The sequence below is a fragment of the Anomaloglossus baeobatrachus genome, chromosome 5 (assembly GCF_048569485.1).
Source record: "Anomaloglossus baeobatrachus isolate aAnoBae1 chromosome 5, aAnoBae1.hap1, whole genome shotgun sequence".
Classification (NCBI taxonomy): domain Eukaryota; kingdom Metazoa; phylum Chordata; class Amphibia; order Anura; family Aromobatidae; genus Anomaloglossus; species Anomaloglossus baeobatrachus.
The window spans coordinates 302,569,948-302,595,242 of record NC_134357.1 but is presented as its reverse complement, the minus strand read 5'-3'; the positions used below and the strand labels follow the sequence as shown (position 1 = coordinate 302,595,242).

Genomic DNA, 25,295 nt, shown 5'->3' with positions numbered 1-25,295 from the left:
TTCTCCTCTCTACTACTTTCCTCCTTCCACTTCCTTAGCTTAACTCTCACTGCCTGTGTTTTCCCTCCTCCTTGGTGGGTGGAGACCAACCACCTGGCTCCACACCCTGGTGTGGACAACAGCCCCTGGGGAAGGCAACAAGGATTTTGTGTTTTGACTATGATATGCCTGCAGGGAGTGTGGGGTGTTTAAGTGTTGTGCTCTGTGGCCCCTGGCTTGTCCAGGGCGACACAGAAGCACTGCAGCACTGCCTCGGCGAAGCGGCAACAGGCAGTGCTGAGGCTAATCTGCATAGGTGACAAACCCCACAATGCAGAAGAGGTGTGGACAGCTCTGAAACAGCAGGCAGATCACTGGCTCACAACTCTGAACCTAAAGCCAGGAAAGGTCGTGTGTGACAATGGCCGGAACCTGGTGGCGGCTTTGAGGCGAGGCCAGCTGACACATGTTCCATACGTGGCCCATGTGCTCAACCTCGTGGTTCAGCGGTTTCTAAAGTCATACCCAGAGCTGTCTGATCTGCTGGTAAAAGTTCGCCGCCTGTCTGCACATTTTCGAAAGTCACCTACTGCTTCAGCCGGCCTTGCCGGCTTTCAGCGCCGTTTGCATCTTCCGGCTCACAGACTGCTGTGTGATGTCCCCACGCGTTGAAATTCAACTCTGCACAAGTTGGTCAGGATATGTGAGCAGAAGAGGGCAGTTGTTGAGTACCTGCATCACCTAAGCCGTCGGGAAATGGGTCAAACTCCACACATAACACCTGAGGAGTGGAGATGGATGTCCGACCTATGTACCATCCGCCAAAACTTTGAGGACTCCACCAAGATGGTGAGCGGCGATGACGACATTATTAGCGTCACCATACCGCTTCTCTGCCTTCTAAAATGGTCTCTGCTCAAAAAACAACCATGATGCATTGCAGGCGGAGCGCGATGAGTTTGAGCAAGAAACAGTAGTGGGTGTGGGTGATAACACACAGCCCAGCCTCGTCTCATCACAACGTGCAGTGGAGGACTATGACGAGGAGGAGGATGAAGACATGGAGCAACTCTCTGGCCAAATTGAGGATATGACATGCAGTCATATCCTCGGTTCAGCGTGGCTGGCCAGAGGACCGGGTAGATGATGAGGAGGAGGAGGAGGAGGACAGCATGTTCAGTCATCGTGTTGGTCAGGATACTGAAGTGATGGCTGTTAAGAGTCTGGCACACATGGCTGACTTTATGGCAAGCTGCCTGTCTCGTGACCCTCGCGTTAAGAACATCTTGGCCGACAATCATTACTGGTTGGTAACACTGTTAGACCCACGCTAAAAGGAGAAATTTATGTCTCTTATTCCCGAGGCGGAGAGGTCAGGCAAAATGCAGCAGTTCCAGAAGGCCATAGTCACGGAAGTAGGCAAAGCATTCCCCTCACAAAACGCTAGCGGCATAGGTCAGGAATCAGTGGACAACCAAGGCGTACAGCCGAGAGGGGCACAAGTCCAATCCGCCAGAGGTAGGGGAACAGTCTTTAAGATGTGGGACAGTTTTCTCAGCCCCTCACATACCACAGCCCCTGAGGTGAGGGGTAGTGCCACAAGAAATCCTAAGTTTGCCCAGATGCTCAAGGAGTACCTTGCAGATCAAACAACTGTACTCCGACATTCCTCTGTGCCTTACAATTAATGGGTATCCAAGCTGGACACGTGGCATGAATTGGCTCTCTACGCCTTGGAAGTCCTGGCCTGCCCTGCCGCTAGCGTTTTGTCAGAGCGTGTTTTTAGTGCCGCAGGTGGAATCATTACAGATAAACGCACCCGCCTGTCAACTGTAAATGCTGACAGGCTGACTCTGATCAAGATGAACAAGGGTTGGATTGGGCCAGACTTCACCACACCACCAGCAAATGACAGCGGAATTTAAAGTTTGTAACGGGAATTTGCCATGTACCTCCACTCACCCATGGTAACACACTTCTGGACTTTGGCTAATCGCTGGACTGCTCCTCCTTCTCCTCATGCGCCATCATGATGACCGTTACAATAGTTAAGCCGTTGTTTCAGGTATACCCCCAGTGGTAAATTTTTTCGCCCATTCTTTCAGAATGGGCATTACAACGACAGGAGACCCGCTCCTTTGCAATGGGAACAATGTTTTGAGGCCCTCATGCACATCTCTATCCAGGGACAATGTGGAGCCTCCAAATTTTTGGCTGCCCTGCCTAAGGGCTATACTACAATAGACCCACTAACTTACAATGGGCACTTCATGTTTACAGGCCATCATGCACGTCTCTATCCAGGGACAATATGGAGCCTGACGCTGCCACCGACTGCCACACACGTGCGGTTTTTAAATGCAAGCACGGACGCAATAAGAACCTAACAGGTTTTTAGGAGCGACAATTACTGAGAAGTCTGACACTATCAGGCACTGCTGACTGACGTGTATTATACACTAGACTTGTGCGTTATATAATAGTTTGTGAAAAACGCACACAAGTGCACTTGTACGCTGCCACCGACAGGCACACACGTGCGGTTTTTAAATGCAAGCACGGACGCAATAAGAACCTAACAGGTTTTTAGGAGCGACAATTACTGAGAAGTCTGACACTATCAGGCACTGCTGACTGACGTGTATTATACACTAGACTTGTGCGTTATATAATAGTTTGTGAAAAACGCACACAAGTGCACCTGTACGCTGCCACCGACAGGCACACACGTGCGGTTTTTAAATGCAAGCACGGACGCAATAAGAACCTAACAGGTTTTTAGGAGCGACAATTACTGAGAAGTCTGACACTATCAGGCACTGCTGACTGACGTGTATTATACACTAGACTTGTGTGTTATATAATAGTTTGTGAAAAACGCACACAAGTGCACCTGTACGCTGCCACCGACAGGCACACACGTGCGGTTTTTAAATGCAAGCACGGACGCAATAAGAACCTAACAGGTTTTTAGGAGCGACAATTACTGAGAAGTCTGACACTATCAGGCACTGCTGACTGACGTGTATTATACACTAGACTTGTGCGTTATATAATAGTTTGTGAAAAACGCACACAAGTGCACCTGTACGCTGCCACCGACAGGCACACACGTGCGGTTTTTAAATGCAAGCACGGACGCAATAAGAACCTAACAGGTTTTTAGGAGCGACAATTACTGAGAAGTCTGACACTATCAGGCACTGCTGACTGACGTGTATTATACACTAGACTTGTGCGTTATATAATAGTTTGTGAAAAACGCACACAAGTGCACCTGTACGCTGCCACCGACAGGCACACACGTGCGGTTTTTAAATGCAAGCACGGACGCAATAAGAACCTAACAGGTTTTTAGGAGCGACAATTACTGAGAAGTCTGACACTATCAGGACTGTTTTAGACTGTGTACACCAGCCCCAGATATGATGAAGGCTGGTATACGGTCACCACTAGGAATGGCTATACACCCTGCCTGCCTGCCTGCCTGTATACTGCTACAATAATCCTGACAAGGACTCTTTTGGTCACTAGCCTGTATTCCGACCTGGCTATACCCTGCCTGTATACAGCAACAATAGTCCTGAGAAGGACTCTGCTACTGTACTCCGACCTGGCTATACCCTGCCTGCCTGTATACAACTAAAATAGTCCTGAGAAGGACTTTTGGTCACACTGTTTGCAGCCCTGCTACGGAAATAGCTATAAAGGGCCGCAAACCTTTCCCTGAAGCAGCGACCCTCTCCCTGCACTGACTGTCTGGATGGCTGTGAGCAGAGCACAGCGCGCCCGCCGGTATAAAGGCTCGGTCACGCTGTGCAGGCCGGCCAATCACTGCAATTCCACAACTAACAGGGCTGTGGCATTGCAGTGGTCTGCCAGCCAATCCCTGCATGAGGGCTGGCTCTCAAAAGAGCGCCAACATGCAGAAATGAAGACCACGAGTACAGCACGAGTATCGCGAGATTACTCGGTCCCCGCCGAGTAGACCGAGTACAGTGATACTCGTGCGAGTACCGAGTAGTAACAAGCATGCTCGCTCATCACTAGTTATTTAGCGCCTCTAACTTCTGCTTCAAGACGTGGAGGCGCTGCTTTAGTGGTATCCATTGACTAGTCATTGTGCACATATCATACACTAATTAATAGGACAGGAGCACAATAACTGACAAGTACCTCTCACCTCCTGACACAGAAGAGGCGCTGGATAGAGATTACTCTACTCCAACTGCCATCTCAGTATTTCATGCCACTAGATTGGGGACAATATCTGCCTCCTGACTGACACCATCCATGGCTCATCATTAATTAGCAAGCCTGGCATGACTTCATGTCTGCATAACATCACAAAGATGAATGTTGCACCACGCTGGCTAATCAAGAAAAGAGCCGTAGCTGCTCTGAGTTTTGAGGTGGTTTGCAGCTTCTCGTCCTGCAGCCATGGAACACCAGAGTCTTGAGAATCAGTTTGCTCATCTCTAACGCTGGATAACCACTGTAATTTCCTTACAAATTCCTGCTTTCAATAGTCCCCAGAAGAGCAGATATCCTAGTTTATCATGAGGACTTATGCCTTTGTATTTCCGTGCATTTTCTGACATATAACAAATTAGCCTAAGGTTCTGATTGCTTGCTGTCTGCTTGCTTCTCCTCCTAGGCTCCTCGACAGTGGTCCCTTGTACTGGTGTGTTGTTTAGGGTTCCTTTCACTGTATCTGCTGCTGGTCCTCATTTCTCATAAGCTGGACTATTTGGATATATTACGAGTAGGAACCATTCCATTGTGTGGCCCAGCAGGTCAATACAGATATTGGGTGCTAGTAAAGACCGGCTGGAGGAGAGGGGCAGGTAAATATTATGTTTTATTTCTTTAAAGGGAACCTGTCACCAGTTTTTTCAATATTGACTCAAAAGTATCACCTTCTACAGCTCCCTGGCTGCATTCTATGAAAGTACAACTTGTTCCTGACTCCCCTTGCAGACCCCAAAAATAACTTTATAAAATCTGCCCGCCACATAAGCAAATGACCTGTTCTGGTTGAATGGGTGTGCTCTTTTTCAGCACCTGTCCCACCCTCCAGCCGCTGTTTGCCGTCCTCTTTTGATGATTGATGTGCCTAACTCCTCCGTCATCGTCCACGTACTGGGCTAAATTTCGCACCTGCGCAGTCATTCCCCGCTCACGCAGGCGCACTTCACTCTGCCCCATTGCGGACAGAGCCGAAAAAATAGGTGTGCTTGTGAGAGACCGTGACTCACTCACAGTCTCGCGTCTGCACAAAGAGCTCATGGTCTTGCGCAGGCGCACCTATGTTTTTGGCTTTGCCTGCAATGGGGAATAGCGAAGTGCGCCTGCATGAGTGGGGAATGACTGCGCAGGCATGAGATTAAGCCTAATACGTGGATGATGACGGAGGTGTCAGGCGCGTCACTCATCAAAGAAAAACGGCAAAAAGCAGTAGGAAGGGGGGAAAGGAGCAGAAAAAGAGCAAGCCCATTCGACCAGAACAGGTGATTTGCATACATGGCGGTCAGATTTTATAAAGTTACTAGCTGTACTACCCGGCTTTGCCCGGGTTAATAACTGTTGTTAACAAAATAGAATATATTAACAAAAATTTATTCTGCACACAAAAACCACAAAACAAATAGATAGAAATGTAATTATTAAAAGGCAAAAACTAAGCTAATAGAAGCATTTCACAACATATATTTCAACACCACAGATATTCCACACAGATTTAACTAAATTGGCCAAGTAATGTGCTCCGTCTGTCTCTTTCCAGGGCTGTCTCTTTCCCCGTCTGTCTCTTTCCCCGTCTGTCTCTTTCCCCGTCTGTCTCTTTCCATCTCCCCACCGACATCTTATTACCTCACATATAAGATTCTTATACTATGAATGTCTTTTGTTCCTATAGCAACCAATCACAGCTCCTACTAATAATAACCTGTAGTTCCAGGCTCCATTTACTTTAATGGAGCCATGTTTTTTGGATAGTAACTGTAAAGCGCGTGGTTACATTTTCCTGTCAAAACATAGTCTACGGCGTTCCCTGGGTCAAATGAGGTGTCTGTGCAAAATTTCGTGATTGTAAATGCGACGGTGCGAATGCACTTTTCGTTTCACTTTTTCCCCATTATGTAGATATGGGCAAAATTGATTGGAAAATTGGAACGCGCTGGGTTAAAATTTCGCCTCACAACTTAGCCTATGATGCTCTCGGGGTCCAGACGTGTGAGTGTGCAAAATTTTGTAGCTGTAGCTGCGACGGTGCAGATGCCAATCCCGGACATAAGGCAAAAGGAGCTGTGGAGAGAGAAGGCGCAATAGGGTCTTACCCGGTATGACACAAGGGGGTAAATGCAAATGAGAGCACTCACCTGGTCGGGTTGTGCCAGTCACAACCCCTTAGCAAGCATATATGTAGCGTGGAAGGCAGCAGTCCTGCAGCGTGGAGATATGTCAGATAGCAGGAGAAAGAGCAGGTTTAAATACCGTGCCAAACCACAGTAGTCCAGATGGTGTAATAAAATTCTTCCCTTTATTTTCACAGGTCTACGCGTTTCGAGGACATGTCCGTCCTCTTCCTCAGGACAATGTGCAGAGAATACTATCTATATATATATATATATATATATATATATTTATACTATATAGTATACTCTGCACATTGTCCTGAGGAAGAGGAGGGACATGTCCTCGAAATGCGTAGACCTGTGAAAATAAAGGGAAGAATTTTATTACACCATCTGGACTACTGTGGTTTGGCGCGGTATTTAAACCTGCTCTTTCTCCTGCTATCTGACAAATCCCGGACATACACACATACATACATACATACATACATACATACATACATACCATACACACATTCAGCTTTATATATTAGATTTTTGGGGTCTGCAAGGAGAGTCAGGAACAAGGTGTACCTTCAGAAAGTGCAGCCCAGGAGCTGCAGAAGGTGATACTTTTGGGTCAATACTAAAAAAACTGGTGACAGGTTCCCTTTATATGTTTTCAATTTATGATTCTGCATCAGGCTGCTTTCACACATCCGGATTTTTGCTCTGCGGCACAATACGGCGTTCTGCAGAAAAACCGCAACCGGCTTTTGTAACGCCGGTTGCGTTTTTTTTTTGCATAGACTTACATTAGTGCCGTATTGTGCCGCAGGGGCTTGCGTTCGGTCCGGTTTTTGACGCATGCGGCAGATTTAGCCGATGCCGCGGCCGGATCGAACGTTCCCTGCAACGTTTTTTGCTCCGGCAAAAAACACCGCATCACGCCGCATCCGGCCGCTGCGGCGCATTTTTCAATGCATACCTATGGAGGCCGGATGCGGCGCGATGCGGAAAAAAACGCATCCGGACGCCGCATGCGGTTTTTTCCACTGCGCATGCTCAGTAGCATGCCGCAACCGGAAAAAAACGGACGGGCCGCATGTAAAAACTTATGCAACGGATGCGGTGTTTTCGCCGCATCCGTTGCATAGTTTTCACAGCCGGATTGAGCCGCAGTGCTCAAACCGGATGTGTGAAAGTAGCCTCAGTATGCCTATTGGAGTTTGGGAGGAAACCGACACAAACACAGGATGTTGTCCTTGGTGGCATTAGAACACTGGAACCCAGTGCTGCACGGTGGCTCACTAGTTAGTGCTGTTGCTGTGTAGTGCAGGGAACATGGGTCCAAATTCCACCAAGGACAAGACATAAAATGGAGTTTGAATGTTTTCCTCTTGTTTGTGTGGGTTTCCTCGAGGACTCTGTTTTTCTCCCACCCTCTAAAAGACATACTGATAGGCAATCTTTGGGCCCCAATAGAAACAACAGTGGTATTGTCTGTAAAGCGCTGTGGAATATGTATGTGATGTATTAACAAGCAAATAAATATTCTTTATATATGCATTGTAATAGTACATATTGCCTCTCTACATACTCATCCTTCATTAATCCATTTAGATGTTGCTTTCAATCACTGACAGTGGAATATAAATGTGCATCTTCTCCTGTCAGTCTTGTTACGTGATCAGGGAGAGCCGGAGGATCACCATATCACCTGGGGTCCTACTGAGGGCTTCCATGACTGCTGTCTTCATACTTCTATGAAGCCCAACCACGAGCTGGGCTTCAGAGGAGAACATTGTTTGACTGCAGGATATAGTACAAGTCAAGGAAGGATCACAGATTCAAGTCCTCTAGGGTGATTAAAATTAAAAACTATTTTCAAAAAATTTGAATCACTACCTTTTTGTTATCTTAAAAATTAAGAAATAACACATTAAAAGAAACATATTTTGTATCACCACATCCATAAAAGTCCCATATATCAAAATATAAAAACCATAAAGAGCAATAAAAAACAAAATTCCAGAATTGCTGATTTTTAATGGCCGCACATTTGTAAAGAAATGCAATAAATAGAGAGGAAAGCATCATATGTACCTTAAAATGGTATAAATATATAAAAATACTTGCTTGTCAAGCAAAAAAACAAGCCCTTATACAATTGAACTGTTGTAAAAATAAAAAATTATGGTAACAAAAAGCTAATCTTGATTACAAAGTTTTACATTTTTTTAACCACTAAAATACTAAAAAACTACTGTATATAACTTTGGTATCTCTGTAATCGTACTGACCTGAAGATTCAGATTGACAGGACATTTTTTATCATACAGTAAACTCCTTAAAAAATAAACAGAAAACAATGGCAGTAATGTATTTGTTTGACCAATTCATCCCACTTAGAATTTTTGACCCATTTTCAGTTCATTACATGGGAAAGTGAATTCAAAATTTCAACTACTATATCAATATAAAAGACCATTATTTATTTTAGGGGCTTTGATTTTCTTAAAAAAAAAATACAATTTTGGCTTCAAGCTCAGATATCTAGTGAGATAACTGCGTGTATATATATATATATATATATATATATATACACAGTGTGTATATATATACATATATAATATAAATACTGTGTGTGTGTATATATATATACTCCTCTTTTTAAGTGCTAGAACTTACACAATTGGTGGCTGACTAAATACTTTTTTTCCCCCACATACATATATATATATATATATATATATATATATATATATATATATATATATATATATATATATATATATATATATATATGTATGTGGGGGAAAAAAAGTATTTAGTCAGCCACCAATTGTGTAAGTTCTAGCACTTAAAAAGAGGAGGAGAGAGGCCTGTAATTGACATCATACATAGACCACAACTGTGAGAGACAATATAAGAAAACAGATTCAGAAAATCACCTTCTCTGATTTGGCAAAATGTTTTTTGCAAATTGTGGTGGAAAATAAGTATTTACTAGTGATGAGCGAGTACTAAAAAGCTCGGGTGCTCGAAGCTCGGGCCGAGCCTCCCAAGATACTCGTGTACTCGGCCCGAGCAACGAGCCCAATGTTATCCTATGGGAGACCCGAGTATTTTTGTGAAATGACCTCCCGGCAGCATGGAGAAACCCTAAAAATGTCACAAAAGTCTCAGAAGAGTGCTCAAATGACATGGCAACAGCATGGGGAAGACCCCTTGAAGCATTTATCACTCAAAAGTCACAGCTGTGAACAATTTTGTCCGCGTTTTACGCCATTTTTACGGACTCACCAGAAAACCTTCCAAAATGACCCCAAAATGATTTTTCATGGCGGAAATGTTAAGGGCACATACCCAATAGTGAGATAGAGCTGGTGTATGTTACTTTTTGAGATCAATACATGAAAGATTTTACGTGAAAACATTGTGTGGCACTCCGATGTCCCTGAGAAGAGACGTACATGAAGGCCTCTTGAGTCTAATGTGCCCATTTTGAGGAAGTGAGTCTTTGTAGTATTTTCCTTAGCCAGGGCAGTCCTAAATTGTGAGGTTCACCAATGCCCCTGCATACAGACGTGCATGAGGGCCTGTAAACCTGAAGTGCCCATTGGAAGGAAGTGGGTGTATTATAGTATAGCCCTTAGGCAGGGAAGCCAAACATTGGGAGGCTCCACGTTGTCCCTGGATAGAGACGTGCATGAAGGCCTGTAAACCTGAAGTGCCCATTGGAAGGAAGTGGGTGTATTATAGTATAGCCCTTAGGCAGGGAAGCCAAACATTGGGAGGCTCCACGTTGTCCCTGGATAGAGACGTGCATGAAGGCCTGTAAACCTGAAGTGCCCATTGGAAGGAAGTGGGTGTATTATAGTATAGCCCTTAGGCAGGGAAGCCAAACATTGGGAGGCTCCACGTTGTCCCTGGATAGAGACGTGCATGAAGGCCTGTAAACCTGAAGTGCCCATTGGAAGGAAGTGGGTGTATTATAGTATAGCCCTTAGGCAGGGAAGCCAAACATTGGGAGGCTCCACGTTGTCCCTGGATAGAGACGTGCATGAAGGCCTGTAAACCTGAAGTGCCCATTGGAAGGAAGTGGGTGTATTATAGTATAGCCCTTAGGCAGGGAAGCCAAACATTGGGAGGCTCCACGTTGTCCCTGGATAGAGACGTGCATGAAGGCCTGTAAACCTGAAGTGCCCATTGGAAGGAAGTGGGTGTATTATAGTATAGCCCTTAGGCAGGGAAGCCAAACATTGGGAGGCTCCACGTTGTCCCTGGATAGAGACGTGCATGAAGGCCTGTAAACCTGAAGTGCCCATTGGAAGGAAGTGGGTGTATTATAGTATAGCCCTTAGGCAGGGAAGCCAAACATTGGGAGGCTCCACGTTGTCCCTGGATAGAGACGTGCATGAAGGCCTGTAAACCTGAAGTGCCCATTGGAAGGAAGTGGGTGTATTATAGTATAGCCCTTAGGCAGGGAAGCCAAACATTGGGAGGCTCCACGTTGTCCCTGGATAGAGACGTGCATGAAGGCCTGTAAACCTGAAGTGCCCATTGGAAGGAAGTGGGTGTATTATAGTATAGCCCTTAGGCAGGGAAGCCAAACATTGGGAGGCTCTACGTTGTCCCTGGATAGAGACCTGTTAGGTTCTTAGTGCCTCCGTGCTTGCATTTAAAAACCGCACGTGTGTGCCTGTTGGTGGCAGCTTTCCGCTGCATTTGTGTGAGTTTTGCACAAACTTGGATATAACACACAAGTCTAGTGAATACACATCAGCACAGCATTGCAAAATGCGCAAGGGCGTTGTCAACGAACAAGGAAGTGGACGTGATGGTGGTGCAGGCAGACACCGAGGTTGTGTGCAAGCTCTAATTTCGCCACAACAAAGGGCCACATCTAGTCGCTCGCACGTCCTGTCCCAAATTCTTGGGGACCGCAGCAGTACACCCCTCTTGAACCAAGACCAGTGTCAACAGGTTGTTAGTTGGATAGCGGATAATGCTTCCAGTCAGATTGGCACCACCACAAACACTCTGTCTTCCACACGGTCAAGTGTCAGTAGCCGTGATACTGCACCGCACATTTCAGAACCTGATCCTCCTTCCTACCACCAGGCCGAGTACACGTCCACGGACATTACTGATCCCACACTTGGACACTCGGAATAGCTGTTCGTTCACGTTTCCATTCACAAATTCTGGCCTCTCGCCAGCTCCTGTTGAAGTGGGCCATGACGAGATTGTATGTACAGATGCACAAATATTTGAGCAGCCACGTTCTCACGAAGTTGGCAACGTGTCTCAACAAGGGGTGGCCGATGATGAGACACAATTGTCAGGAAGTCAGGAGGAGGAGCAGGGTGCGGAAGAGGAAGACGACGTGGTGGATGATCCAGTAACTGACCCAACCTGGCAGGAGGATATGCAGAGCGAGGACAGCAGTGCACAGGGGGAGGGAGGCGTAGCATCACAACAGGCAGTAAGAAGCAGAGTGGTGGCCCCAGGCAGACGTCAGTCAACTGTTCCCCGGAACAACACGACACAAGGTGCCTGTACAAATGTTAGGTCTTCCCGAGTCTGGCTGTAATACTATTGTATGTATTGAGGATTTCGATTGCGTTAGGGCAATGACAACCAGAGACGAGTTCTTGGTGCAAGACATTTATAATATGCAACCAGCAAATATGTACATAAACGGAACAAAAACACAGTAGAACATAAATACAGGAAATACCTTCCAGGGACTGAGCGAAAGGGAATTCCCGGTACCGCGCACCGGACTCCCCCAGGGAGACCACCAACAGCAAACCCCTATACAGGGACTGTCTGGCAATCACCCCAGAAGCCCTAAATGCGCAGCAGCCGGGACACAAAAGGGCAATAGGTAAGTCGAAAAATGTCTGTACGTGATGTGAGTCCAGAGTGGTATTAAACGGAAGGAACCGGGCAGAAGTTCCGACCAAAGACGGCAAACGGAGTCCAGGTACAGCTAGATGATACCAGATGAAGTCCAGAGTCGGTGTCGGTTGTTTTCCAAGAGGATCCGAATAACAATCAGGAACCAAAAGCAGCAGGGCAGGAGCACACAGGAAGCAGTATACTCAGGCACTGGACTAAGCTTTAGGGGCGGCTTTTAAACAGATGGACAGGAAGTAGGGCAACATAACAGAAAACTCCATGTTAACAAAGGGCAAGCTCTTTCAAAAGAAAACTGGAAAACCAGGAACTCTGACACTGGCAGTTTTTTAAGTTGGCTCCAGATGATTCTAAAAAGGCCATTTGCAACACCTGCCATGCCAGCATCAGCAGGGGTACCAAAACTAGCAGCCTGACCACCACCAGCATGATCAGGCACATGTCAGCCAAGCACCCGACTTTGTGGGAAGTACAACAGAGTCGAGGAGCAGTGCTTGCTGATGTCACTGCTACGTCTTCGCTGGTTGTGCATGCGAGCCAATCCCCTGTCCATGCTGCCTGCGAACAAGCCTCCTCCACTCCTGCACCTGCAGTTGCCTACGCAGAAAGAACACCATCATCAAGCACGTCCTTGTCCCAGCGCAACGTTCAGTTATCCATTCAGCAAACCTTTGAGCGCAGGCGCAAATACACTGCCAACACCCCACATGCCACAGTTCTAAATGCTAACATTTCGCGACTGCTTGCGCTGGAAATGTTGCCTTTTAGGCTGGTTGAGACAGAAGCATTCCGCGAACTGATGGTGGCAGCTGTCCCACGTTACTCGGTCCACAGCCGCCACTATTTCTCCCTGTGTGCCGTCCCCGCATTGCATAACTAACCACGTGTCACAAAACATCACACGTGCCCGGAACAACGCTGTTTCAGCCAAAGTCCACCTAACCACAGACACGTGGACAAGTGCATGTGGGCAAGGCCGCTACATCTCGTTGACGTCACACTGGGTTAATATTGTGCAAGCTGGGACCCAGTCTGAGCGAGGGACGGAATACGTCCTTCACACACCAAGTTTTGCAGGCCCTACCTCAGTCAGGGTTTCACACACACTCTACAGCTCCGGAATGTCATGCTCCTCAGCCTCCTCCTCCTCCTGCGCATCCTGATCCACTTTACCCTCCACACCAGTCCCAAGCTGTAAGTGTCGCTGGCGGAGGAGGGGACGGTGCGCTCTCCCACTGCTCGGGTCCGGCTGACGCAGCTCTACGGCTGCTGCTGCTCGTTGGCTCGAGCGATGGCCGGATCCCGGGGACTCGAGCGGCGCTACTCGCCCGTGAGTGAAAAGGGGTGGTTTGGGTTTTGGGGATATTGTCCGTGACGCCACCCACGGTTGTGGTGATTGTGTGGACACCACCGCTGCTCTGGACGGGGATCCCGGGAGCCTGTGACAGGGAGCAGCTTTGTTGTTATTTCTCCCCTACGTGGGTAGGGGGGTTGGTTGTCCCGGGGCCTGGTGATGGGGTAGAGATGGATGACAGGCGGGTTGCGGGGCCTGATGAAGTGCATGGTCGCAGGGGCAGCGCTGTGCCGCACGGCACGGAGGTACTCACTCAGCCCAATGATGATGACACAGTTCAGGGTAAAACAAGTGGCTGGATGGACGGGTCACTCGGACGGCTGCGGTTGTTCCTCCCTGCAGGTTAGTGATGACTGTCTCTCCCTGCACCGAAGTTAAGTGTTGGTAGTGATGGTTTCCCAACGGTAACCCGCTCCCTGACCTGGATATGGGCCGGAGGAGCCCCTTTTGCCCACAGGCGCTGGCCCTGGGAGACGGTTGCCCTTGCCGGTGGCTGTGTCTCCCCTTCACGGTTGTACGGTTGCCTTCTATCTGGACTTGGCTGTTTGGAAACCCTGAGGTCCCCTTCAATAACGGATTTGGCAAATTCACGGCGACACCAAGCCTTGCCGGGATCCGAAAGTCCTCTGCCAATGGTGCTGGCTTCGCTTTGTATACCGGTCCGGTACGGCCGGGTCACCACCCGTCCACGGTCCTTACGGCAGACTCCAATCGGCCTCCACTGCAGACGGTCACCACATCCTGCCAACCTTGCTGTCCTGTCCAGGCCACACACCCGGACCAACTTCAGGCTCTTTGCTGTCACTTTTCTCCTCTCTACTACTTTCCTCCTTCCACTTCCTTAGCTTAACTCTCACTGCCTGTGTTTTCCCTCCTCCTCGGTGGGTGGAGACCAACCGCCTGGCTCCACACCCTGGTGTGGACAACAGCCCCTGGGGAAGGCAACAAGGATTTTGTGTTTTGACTATGATATGCCTGCAGGGAGTGTGGGGTGTTTAAGTGTTGTGCTCTGTGGCCCCTGGCTTGTCCAGGGCGACACAGAAGCACTGCAGCACTGCCTCGGCGAAGCGGCAACAGGCAGTGCTGAAGCTAATCTGCATAGGTGACAAACCCCACAATGCAGAAGAGGTGTGGACAGCTCTGAAACAGCAGGCAGATCACTGGCTCACAACTCTGAACCTAAAGCCAGGAAAGGTGGTGTGTGACAATGGCCGGAACCTGGTGGCGGCTTTGAGGCGAGGCCAGCTGACACATGTTCCATGCTTGGCCCATGTGCTCAACCTCGAGGTTCAGCGGTTTCTAAAGTCATAGTCAGAGCTGTCTGATCTGCTGGTAAAAGTTCGCCGCCTGTCTGCACATTTTCGAAAGTCACCTACTGCTTCAGCCGGCCTTGCCGCCTTAAGACGCCGTTTGCATCTTCCGGCACACAGACTGGTGTGTGATGTCCCCACGCGTTGGAATTCAACTCTGCACATGTTGGTCAGGATATGTGAGCAGAAGAGGGCAGTTGTTGAGTACCTGCATCACCTAAGCCGTCGGGAAATGGGTCAAACTCCACACATAACACCTGAGGAGTGGAGATGGATGTCCGACCTATGCACCATCCGCCAAAACTTTGAGGACTACAACAAGATGGTGAGCGGCGATGACGACATTATTAGCGTCACCATACCGCTTCTCTGCCTTCTAAAATGGTCTCTGCTCAGAAAACAAACATGATGCATTGCAGGCGGAGCGCGATGAGTTTCAGCAAGAAACAGTAGTGGGTGTGGGTGATGATAACACACAGCCCAGCCTCGTCTCATCACAACGTGCAGTGGAGGACTATGACGAGGAGGAGGATGAAGACATGGAGCAACTCTCTGGCCAAATTGAGGATATGACATGCAGTCATATCCTCGGTTCAGCGTGGCTGGCCAGAGGACAGGGTAGATGATGAGGAGGAGGAGGACAGCATGTTCAGTCATCGTGTCGGTCAGGATACTGAAGTGATGGCTGTTAAGAGTCTGGCACACATGGCTGACTTTATGGTAAGCTGCCTGTCTCGTGACCCTCGCGTTAAGAACATCTTGGCCGACAATCATTACTGGTTGGTAACACTGTTAGACCCACGCTAAAAGGAGAACTTTATGTCTCTTATTCCCGAGGCGGAGAGGTCAGGCAAAATGCAGCAGTTCCAGAAGGCCATAGTCACGGAAGTAGGCAAAGCATTCCCCTCACAAAACGCTAGCGGCATAGGTCATGAATCAGTGGACAACCGAGGCGTACAGCCGAGAGAGGCACAAGTCCAATCCGCCAGAGGTAGGGGAACAGTCTTTAAGATGTGTGACAGTTTTCTCAGCCCCTCACGTACCACAGCCCCTGAGGTGCGGGGTAGTGCCACAAGAAATCCTAAGTTTGCCCAGATGCTGAAGGAGTACCTTGCAGATCGAACAACTGTACTCCGACATTCCTCTGTGCCTTACAATTATTGGGTATCCAAGCTGGACACGTGGCATGAATTGGCTCTCTACGCCTTGGAAGGCCTGGCCTGCCCTGCTGCTAGCGTTTTGTCAGAGCGTGTTTTTAGTGCCGCAGGTGGAATCATTACAGATAAACGCACCCGCCTGTCAACTGAAAATGCTGACAAGCTGACTCTGATCAAGATGAACAAGGGTTGGATTGGGCCAGACTTCACCACACCACCAGCAAATGAGAGCGGAATTTAAAGTTTGCCATGTACCTCCACTCACCCATGGGTACACACTTCTGGAGTTTGGCTAATCGCTGGACTGCTCCTCCTTCTCCTCATGCGCCACCATGATGATGACCGTTACAAATTGCAATACTTAGGCCTTTGTTTCAGGTATACCCCCAGTGGTAAATTTTTTCGCCCATTCTTTGCAGAATGGACATTACAACGACAGGAGACCCACTCCTTTGCAATGGGAACAATGTTTTGAGGCCCTCATGCACGTCTCTATCCAGGGACAACGTGGAGCCTGACGCTGCCACCGACTGCCACACACGTGCTGTTTTTAAATGCAAGCACGGACGCAATAAGAACCTAACTGGTTTTTAGGAGCGACAATTACTGAGAAGTCTGACACTATCAGACACTGCTGACTGACGTGTATTATACACTAGACTTGTGCGTTATATAATAGTTTGTGCAAAACGCGCACCTGTACCGTGCCACCGACTGCCACACACGTGCTGTTTTTAAATGCAAGCACGGACGCAATAAGAACATAACTGGTTTTTAGGAGCGACAATTACTGAGAAGTCTGACACTATCAGACACTGCTGACTGACGTGTATTATACACTAGACTTGTGCGTTATATAATAGTTTGTGCAAAACGCGCACCTGTACCCTGCCACCGACTGCCACACACGTGCTGTTTTTAAATGCAAGCACGGACGCAATAAGAACCTAACTGGTTTTTAGGAGCGACAATTACTGAGAAGTCTGACACTATCAGACACTGCTGACTGACGTGTATTATACACTAGACTTGTGCGTTATATAATAGTTTGTGCAAAACGCGCACCTGTACCCTGCCACCGACTGCCACACACGTGCTGTTTTTAAATGCAAGCACGGACGCAATAAGAACCTAACTGGTTTTTAGGAGCGACAATTACTGAGAAGTCTGACACTATCAGACACTGCTGACTGACGTGTATTATACACTAGACTTGTGCGTTATATAATAGTTTGTGCAAAACGCGCACCTGTACCCTGCCACCGACTGCCACACACGTGCTGTTTTTAAATGCAAGCACGGACGCAATAAGAACCTAACTGGTTTTTAGGAGCGACAATTACTGAGAAGTCTGACACTATCAGACACTGCTGACTGACGTGTATTATACACTAGACTTGTGCGTTATATAATAGTTTGTGCAAAACGCGCACCTGTACCCTGCCACCGACTGCCACACACGTGCTGTTTTTAAATGCAAGCACGGACGCAATAAGAACATAACTGGTTTTTAGGAGCGACAATTACTGAGAAGTCTGACACTATCACACACTGCTGACTGACGTGTATTATACACTAGACTTGTGCGTTATATAATAGTTTGTGCAAAACGCGCACCTGTACGCTGCCACCGACTGCCACACACGTGCTGTTTTTAAATGCAAGCACGGACGCAATAAGAACCTAACTGGTTTTTAGGAGCGACAATTACTGAGAAGTCTGACACTATCTGGACTGTTTTACACTGTGTACACCAGCCCCAGATATGATGAAGGCTGGTATACGGTCACCACTAGGAATGGCTATATATACCCTGCCTGCCTGCCTGTATACTGCTACAATAGTCCTGACAAGGACTCTTCTGGTCACTAGCCTGTATTCCGACCTGGCTATACCCTGCCTGTATATAGCAACAATAGTCCTGAGAAGGACTCTGCTACTGTACTCCGACCTGGCTATACCCTGCCTGCCTGTATACAACTAGAATAGTCCTGAGAAGGACTTCTGGTCACACTGTTTGCAGCCCTGCTCCGGAACTAACTATAAAGGGCCGCAAAGCTTTCCCTGAATCAGCGACACTCTCCCTACACTCACTGTCAGAATAGCTGTGAGCAGAGCACAGCGCGCCGGCCTATATAAAGGCTCGGTGACGCTGTGCAGGCCGGCCAATCACTGCAATTCCACAACTAACAGGGCTGTGGCATTGCAGTGGTCTGCCAGCCAATCCCTGCATGAGGGCTGGCTCTCAAAAGAGCGCCAACATGCAGAAATGAAGACCACGAGTAAAGCACGAGTATCGCGAGATTACTCGGTCCCCGCCGAGCAGCCCGAGTACAGTGATACTCGTGCGAGTACCGAGTAGTGACAAGCATGCTCGCTCATCACTAGTATTTACTCATCTATAAAAATGCACGATTTCTGGCTCTTACAGACCTGTAACTTCTTTTTTAAGAGGCTACTCTGTCCTCCACTCATTACCTGTAGTAATGGCACCTGTTTAAACTTATCAGTGTAAAAGACACCTGTTCACAACCTCAAACAGTCACACTCCAAACTCCACTATGTGAAGCCCAAAGAGCTGTCGAAGGACACTAGAAACAAAATTGTAGCCCTGCACCAGGCTGGAAAGACTGAATCTGCAATAGGCAAGCAGCTTGGTGTGATGAAATCAACTGTGGGAGCAATAATAAGAAAATGGAAGACATACAAGAGTAATGATAATCTCCCTCGATCTGGGGCTCCACGCAAGATCTCACCCCGTGGGGTCAAAATAATCACAAGAACGGTAAGCAAAAATCCCAGAACCACACTGGGGGACTTAGTGAATGACCTGCATAGAGCTGGGACCACCTTAACAAAGGCTACCATCAGTAACACACTATGCCGCCAGGGATTCAGATCCTGCAGTGCCAGACGTGTTCCCTTGCTTAAGCCAGTACATGACCGGGCCCATCTGAAATTTGCTAGAGAGCATTGGATTATCCAGAAGAGTATTAGTAGTATATCATATGGTCTTATAAAACCAAAGTAGAACTGTTTGGTAGAAACACAACTCAGCTTTGGGGCTTTTTCTCTCCTTCCATCAGCAAGGGCATTGAAGATAAAACGTGGCTGGGTCTTTTAGCATGATAATAATCCCAACCACACCGCCAACAATGGAGTGGCTTCGTAAGAAGCATATGAAGGTCCTGGAGTGGCCTAGCCTATTTCCAGATCTCAACCCCATTGAAAACCTTTGGAGGGAGTTGAAAGTCCGTGTTGCCCAACGACAGGTTCAAAACATCACTGCTCTAGAGGAGATCTGCATGGAGGAATGGGCCAACATACCACCAACAGTGTGTGGCAACCTTATGAAGACTTACAGAAAACATTTGACCTCTGTCATTGCCAACAAAGGGCATATAACAAATTATTGAGATGAACTTTTATTATTGCACAAATACTTATTTTCCATCATAATTTGCAAGAAAAATTCTTGCCAAATCAGACAAGGTGATTTTCTGGATTTGTTTCCTCATTTTGTCTTATAGTTGTGGTCACCTATGATGTCAATTACAGGCCTCTCTCATCCTTTTAAGTGGGAGAACTTGCACAATTGGTGTCTGACTAAATACTTTTTTCTCCGCTGTATTTATTCTGCTAGGAGTAATTTTAGTCCAACTTGTGACTGATTAATAAAAAATGTTCTTGTTGGACAGGTACCACAGCGCATGTTGGAATATGTCTATATGGAGTGAACAAAAGTGGAGCTCGCCATCTACATAGCAGAGGAGGCTTGATTACTGGGAATCTGGACATGTTCCAGATTGAAACTGATTGTAACTTAGGAGAAATTTGGAAAATACGTGTGTGGCATGATAATACTGGTAAGATAATATGATACATTAAAGGGGTTGTTGAACATCCTTCGTATAGGTTATCAATTTAAGATTGGTTGCGGTAGACAACTGGCAACTAACCACCCTTTTTATTTCTGTTCTTTCATAGAAGGTATTCTACAGTACCCAGTAGCGGCTGTGCTTTATAGCTCCATTCAATAGCCACTGCAGCAAATAACAGTTTATCTATGGGGGTGTCGGATACCCACTTTACAAGCTATACACTGCACCTCCAAAGTACTGTAGTATGGGAGACAATGGGTCGGATTCATGTTTACATCCATCCTAGTTAGCTCCACTAAAGTGGGCATGCATGGACAGAATGGGGTGGGGCTGCACCAGCCAAATTAATCAAAAATGATACCAGAAAAGTTGCTCCAGTCCATGATTACAACCAGTCTTAATGAATCAATCTTAATCAATCTTAATGAATACTACTTTCTGTTAGAGTACTAGAAGAGGAGACGTTGATAGTACATATAGCCTAACTTTCAAGATAAAGTTCTACAAAGGTAAATTAATACATAAGGATTACTGTGAAAGTTTCTTTTTTCGCTAGTGTTGTGTATTATGAAAGTTTTTGTCTAGGTTAGAAAATACATTTTCACGTATTCTGAATCCTGATACTTTGGCCAAACTGGAAAACGGCAGGAACGAGAGTCTCTAGAGGATTATAGCTGTTCACTTTAGCTTTTTATAGAGATCCTCCTAACAAGTAGAGATTGAGTCAATGACAACATTATTTTGGTAAAAGGTCTTTGCTTGTGCATGAATTTCATATTTCAGATTTGTATATGAACTCTCCTGTTATACTATACAAGGCATAGCTATTAATCTGCCAAGTGTAGAAGAAAGCGACATAAACGTCATACACTCTCAATAATGTTGTTTTCTCTTTAGGCTTGGATCCGTCGTGGTTTCTACAGTATGTGGCTGTATGGGACAAGCAAACAGATTTCCTATATTTCTTTGTGGTGAATGATTGGCTGTCTGTAGACAATGAACGGAATGGGGGAAGAGTGGAAAAAGAGATTCTAGCCACATGTAAGTTTTACTATGAGGTTATATTTTCAAGTGTTTGACCTTCTTTAGGTGTACGTTTACAATGCCAAGGACTTGATCATGGCACACACTTTTCTGACTATAAAGCCTTACTGTGCTTTACTGTGTCTATTATGCTGTCAACAGTTTCTAAACTAGTAATCAAATTTAAGGTTCTCCTATGCTCCATATACCATCAGTCATCATTAATATCACAGTTGTGAAATATTTCCTGACTCATTTATAGTGTTGATCCAGGCAAAAGCTAGGGGGCATCCTCTTGACCTACCACTTACCTTTTACTTGCTTAACTGGAGGTCTATGACATTTCAACTCAGGTCCCTTCAATGGATGTGATAATCACTCTGGAAAACAAATGACAAAATGTAAAGGCCGCTTTACACGCAAAGACATCGCTAACGAGATATCGTTGGGGTCACGGAATTCGTGACGCACATCCGGTGTCATTAACGACGTCGTTGCGTGTGACACTTACGAGCGACCGCTAACGATCTGAAAGACGGCAAAAATCGTTGATTGTTGACACGTCGTTCATTTCCCAAATATCGTTGCTCATTTTGGACGCAGGCTGTTCGTTGTTCCTGAGGCAGCACACATCGCTACACCCCGGGAACGACGAACAACAGCGTTCCTGCGTCCTACGGCAACGAGGTAGGAGTGAAGTTAATGTGGCTGCTCTTTTTCCTTTCGCTTCTATTGGTGGCCCTCTGTGTGACGTCGCTGTGATGCCGAACGAACCTCTCCCTTAAAAAAAGAGTTTGTTCGCCGGCCACAGCGACGTCGTTAGGAAGGTATGTGCGTGTGACGCATACTAGCGATATTGTTCGCCACAGGCAGCGATTTGCCCCTGATGCACGCACGCTGGGGGCGGGTGCGATCGCTAGTGTCGCGGGCGGAGGGGCCGCGCTCGCTACGCTCGGGTCCGCGGCTGCTGCTCAGTGGCTCGAGCGGCGGGCCGGAACCGGGGACTCGAGCAGCGATCCTTACCCACAAGTGAAAAGGGGGTGGTTTGTTTTGGGAGATAGTTCGTGACGCCACCGACGGGTCGTGGTGATTATGGGGCACCACCGCTGCTGGTGACGGGGATCCCGGGAGCGGTGGTAGGGAGCAGCTAGGATGTTGTCCCCTCCGTGGGTAGGGGGTTGGTGATCTCGGGGCCCGGTGGCGGTACGGGGAGGCAGGAAGGCTGGGGTGCAGGGTTGCAGGGGCAGCGCGGCGCGGTACTGGATGGCACTGTTGTACTCACTCGGACACAGATGCACAGAGTCTCTGGTAAACCAACCGGCCGGATGGACGGGTCCCGCAGCCGGCTGCAGTGTCTTTGCTCTCCCCGGACAGGTTGATGGTGGCTGTCTTTTCTTAGAATGTTCTGACTCCTGTGGTTACCCATTGGTAGTCCGCTCCACGGCGTACATGTACCGAAGGAGCCCGTTTTTCTCGCAGGCGCTGGCCCTTGGATCTCTAGCCTATGGCGGTGGCTGTCTATCCTCACGGTGTGGGCGGTTGCCTTCTGTCAGGTCTTGGATGTTAGGGAACCCTTGAGGTTCCGGTCACTCTCGGATTTGACTGTTGTCGGCGGCTCCCAGCCTGGTCGGGGTCCAATTGCCCTGCCTTGTTGTGCTTGGTACAACTCTGCTCCCCGGCTCGGTACTGGCGGGCCAACGCCCGACCCCGGTCCTACAGTTTTGCTGACTTGTACCACCTCCTGCAGACGGCCACCACCGTCTGCCGACCTTGCTGTTTGTGTTTGGGCCCCTACCCAGACACCGACAGTTTTCTCCTCCTCACACTTCCACTGTCTACTCAAATCTAAACTGAACTAAAACACTGACTGCTTTCTTCCACCTCCAGGCCTGTGAACTCCTCGGTGGGCGGGGCCAACCACCTGGCTCCGCCCCACCTGGTGTGAACATCAAGACTGGAGGATGGCAACAAGGGTTTTTGTTTGACTGGTGTTACTATCCAGGGAAGGGGTGTGTGTGGTGTTATGTCTGTGACTACCTGGCTAGTCCAGGGCATCACATTCCCCCTTGGTGAAATGCAGACCGTCCGCGGGCTGCCCGTCCATCACCGGTTTTATTTTTCTGAAAAAGATAAATAACGAAAAACAGTATGCATTTTCAAATCTTCCCTTATGGGAGACATGTCACTTAAACGTTGCAAACATTACTAAAAACACTTTTAATAATAACGGACGGGTTCATGTTCCTCCGCTTCCCCACTCAAGCAACCTAAACCTTGATGCTGCCCCTAAGAAATGGGCAGCACCCCTCTTCCCCAGTCTGGAAGCAGGAGCTCGGTTCCAGGTCACCCAAGCGGGAATGGGTACGGTGTCTCGCACCCGGCTGTCACTTCAGGGGGCCCCACATCCAGGGGGACCCCTGACCCCCGGAGGATGGCCACCGGTCCTGGTGGTGGCCAGACCCCAGCCTACTCTGCTGCGGGTCCTTCCTCCAATCTGCCTCTCCGGAGGTGGCAACGGAACACAGCCCACAACTTATTTATAAGACCACAAGTTCGTGGTTGGCCTGCAAGTTTTTGGCCTTGTCTCTGAAAGGGCTAGTGGAAACACATCCCTACAGGGACAACTTGTTTGCAACGGATGGTAAAATCAACTTGTTGAAAATCAGGTTACAAACTCGGATGATTAATATTCATTCATTCAATATTTACACAATCACCATGTGGCACCACTAGATGACAGTTTCCCTGTACCTAAGTGGGGGCCTACCTAGGTTGGGGCGTGTGGACCTTCTGGGCCCAATGTCGTCAGTGGAGGGTAATGGGACAGAGGAGACAACTGGTTCCTCCTCCCGTCTGTCAGATATGGCAGGTGGAGACCCAAGGGAGGGGGTATAGGTGCATCCCTGGGCACTAGTTCGAGTGGCTCACTGGCGGGCGTTTCCGTCTCCATTTCTTCCACGGGTTGTGGGAACATTATCACCGGAATAATCACTGCACCGTTCTGCATAGGCCAGTCTGCTGGAAAATCGCCCATCACTGTGTGGATCACCTCTTTCCTCTTTTCCCCGCTCGGCGTGGGAACCGGATTCTCATTGGCCAATCTCAAGGGATGCAGGCATTTCTTCAAGTGGTCCGTGGAAACTGTAGCCGTAGTCTTCCCCAGGTCGCGACTGATCAAATAGGTCTTCTCATTCTCCCATTCAGTAGGCTGTATGACATACGGGGCCTTTTCCCATTGATCATCAAGCTTATGGGTTCTTCTCTTCCGTTTTAGCACTACATCCCCCGGTTCAAAGGGGACAGCTGGAGCTCGTTTGTTGAAGCGTTGTTCTTGTTTCTCGCGGCTTTGACGGAGATTCTTTTTTACATATTCCTGGACCCGTCGGTATTGGGTTTGCCGCCAGGTATCCCAATCAGCCGTTGAAGGGAGGGCTTCTGGAACCTCCAAGTCCATCTCCAGGTCCACCGGCAGCCGGCCCGGTCGGGCTCTCATCAGATACGCCGGAGTGCATTTGGTAGAACCACAGGGAATGTTATTGAACATGTCTACCAGGTCAGGCAGTTTCTCTGGCCACAGATTCCGTTCTTCCAGCGGTAATACCTTGAGGAGACCCAGAACCAGGTGGTTCATCTTCTCACACATCCCATTAGTTTGGGCATGGTATGGCGTGGTCCTGATCTTCTTACAGCCGTATAATTGGCAAAACTCTTGAAACACCTCTGCTTCAAAGGCCGAACCCTGGTCTGTTAGCGCCCTCTCTGGGTATCCGTGCGGTCGACAAAAGTAGGCCTGGACTGCCCTAGCTGCGGTACGGCCGGTCAGATCTTTGACTGGAACAACCACCATGAATCTTGAGTAGTGGTCCACGATGGTCAAGGCATAGTTATATCCATTCCGGCTGGGTGTAAGCTTGACGTGGTCCAAGGCGACCAACTCCAGCGGTTGATGGGTGATTATTGGCCATAGAGGGGCCTTCTGACTGGCCTCGTCCCTTCTTCTCAGTGCACAGGGACCGCACTCTCGGCACCAGGCCTCTACAGACTCCCGCATTCCACTCCAATAGAACCGTTCCCTCAATAGCATCTCCAGCCTCTTCCACCCAAAGTGCCCGGCACCGTCATGGTAAGCTTGTAGAACTTTGGGCACGTTAGCATGAGGAACCACCAGCTGGCGAACCTTCTCATGAGTCTTTGGGTTAATCAGTTCCCGATACAGCTTCCCTTGATGTAGGCACAGTCGGGCCCTTTCCTTCCATAACCGCTGGGCCTCTGGGAGAGCAGCGGGGTCCATTCTGGAGGAACCCCGTTCAATCATTGTTTTGACCAGC

General features: G+C 48.1%; 1 protein-coding gene across 1 annotated transcript in view; it reads left to right on the top strand.

Moving 5' to 3' along the window:
- The window catches only part of LOC142312750 (polycystin-1-like), a 258,417-nt gene that overhangs the window by 150,501 nt on the left and 82,621 nt on the right, over window positions 1–25,295 (top strand). Inside the window, exons 26-28 of the mRNA XM_075351738.1 lie at window positions 4,637–4,826; window positions 19,762–19,929; window positions 20,842–20,985. Coding sequence (XP_075207853.1) covers window positions 4,637–4,826; window positions 19,762–19,929; window positions 20,842–20,985 — 502 coding nt within the window. The remainder of the gene's footprint in view (window positions 1–4,636; window positions 4,827–19,761; window positions 19,930–20,841; window positions 20,986–25,295) is intronic.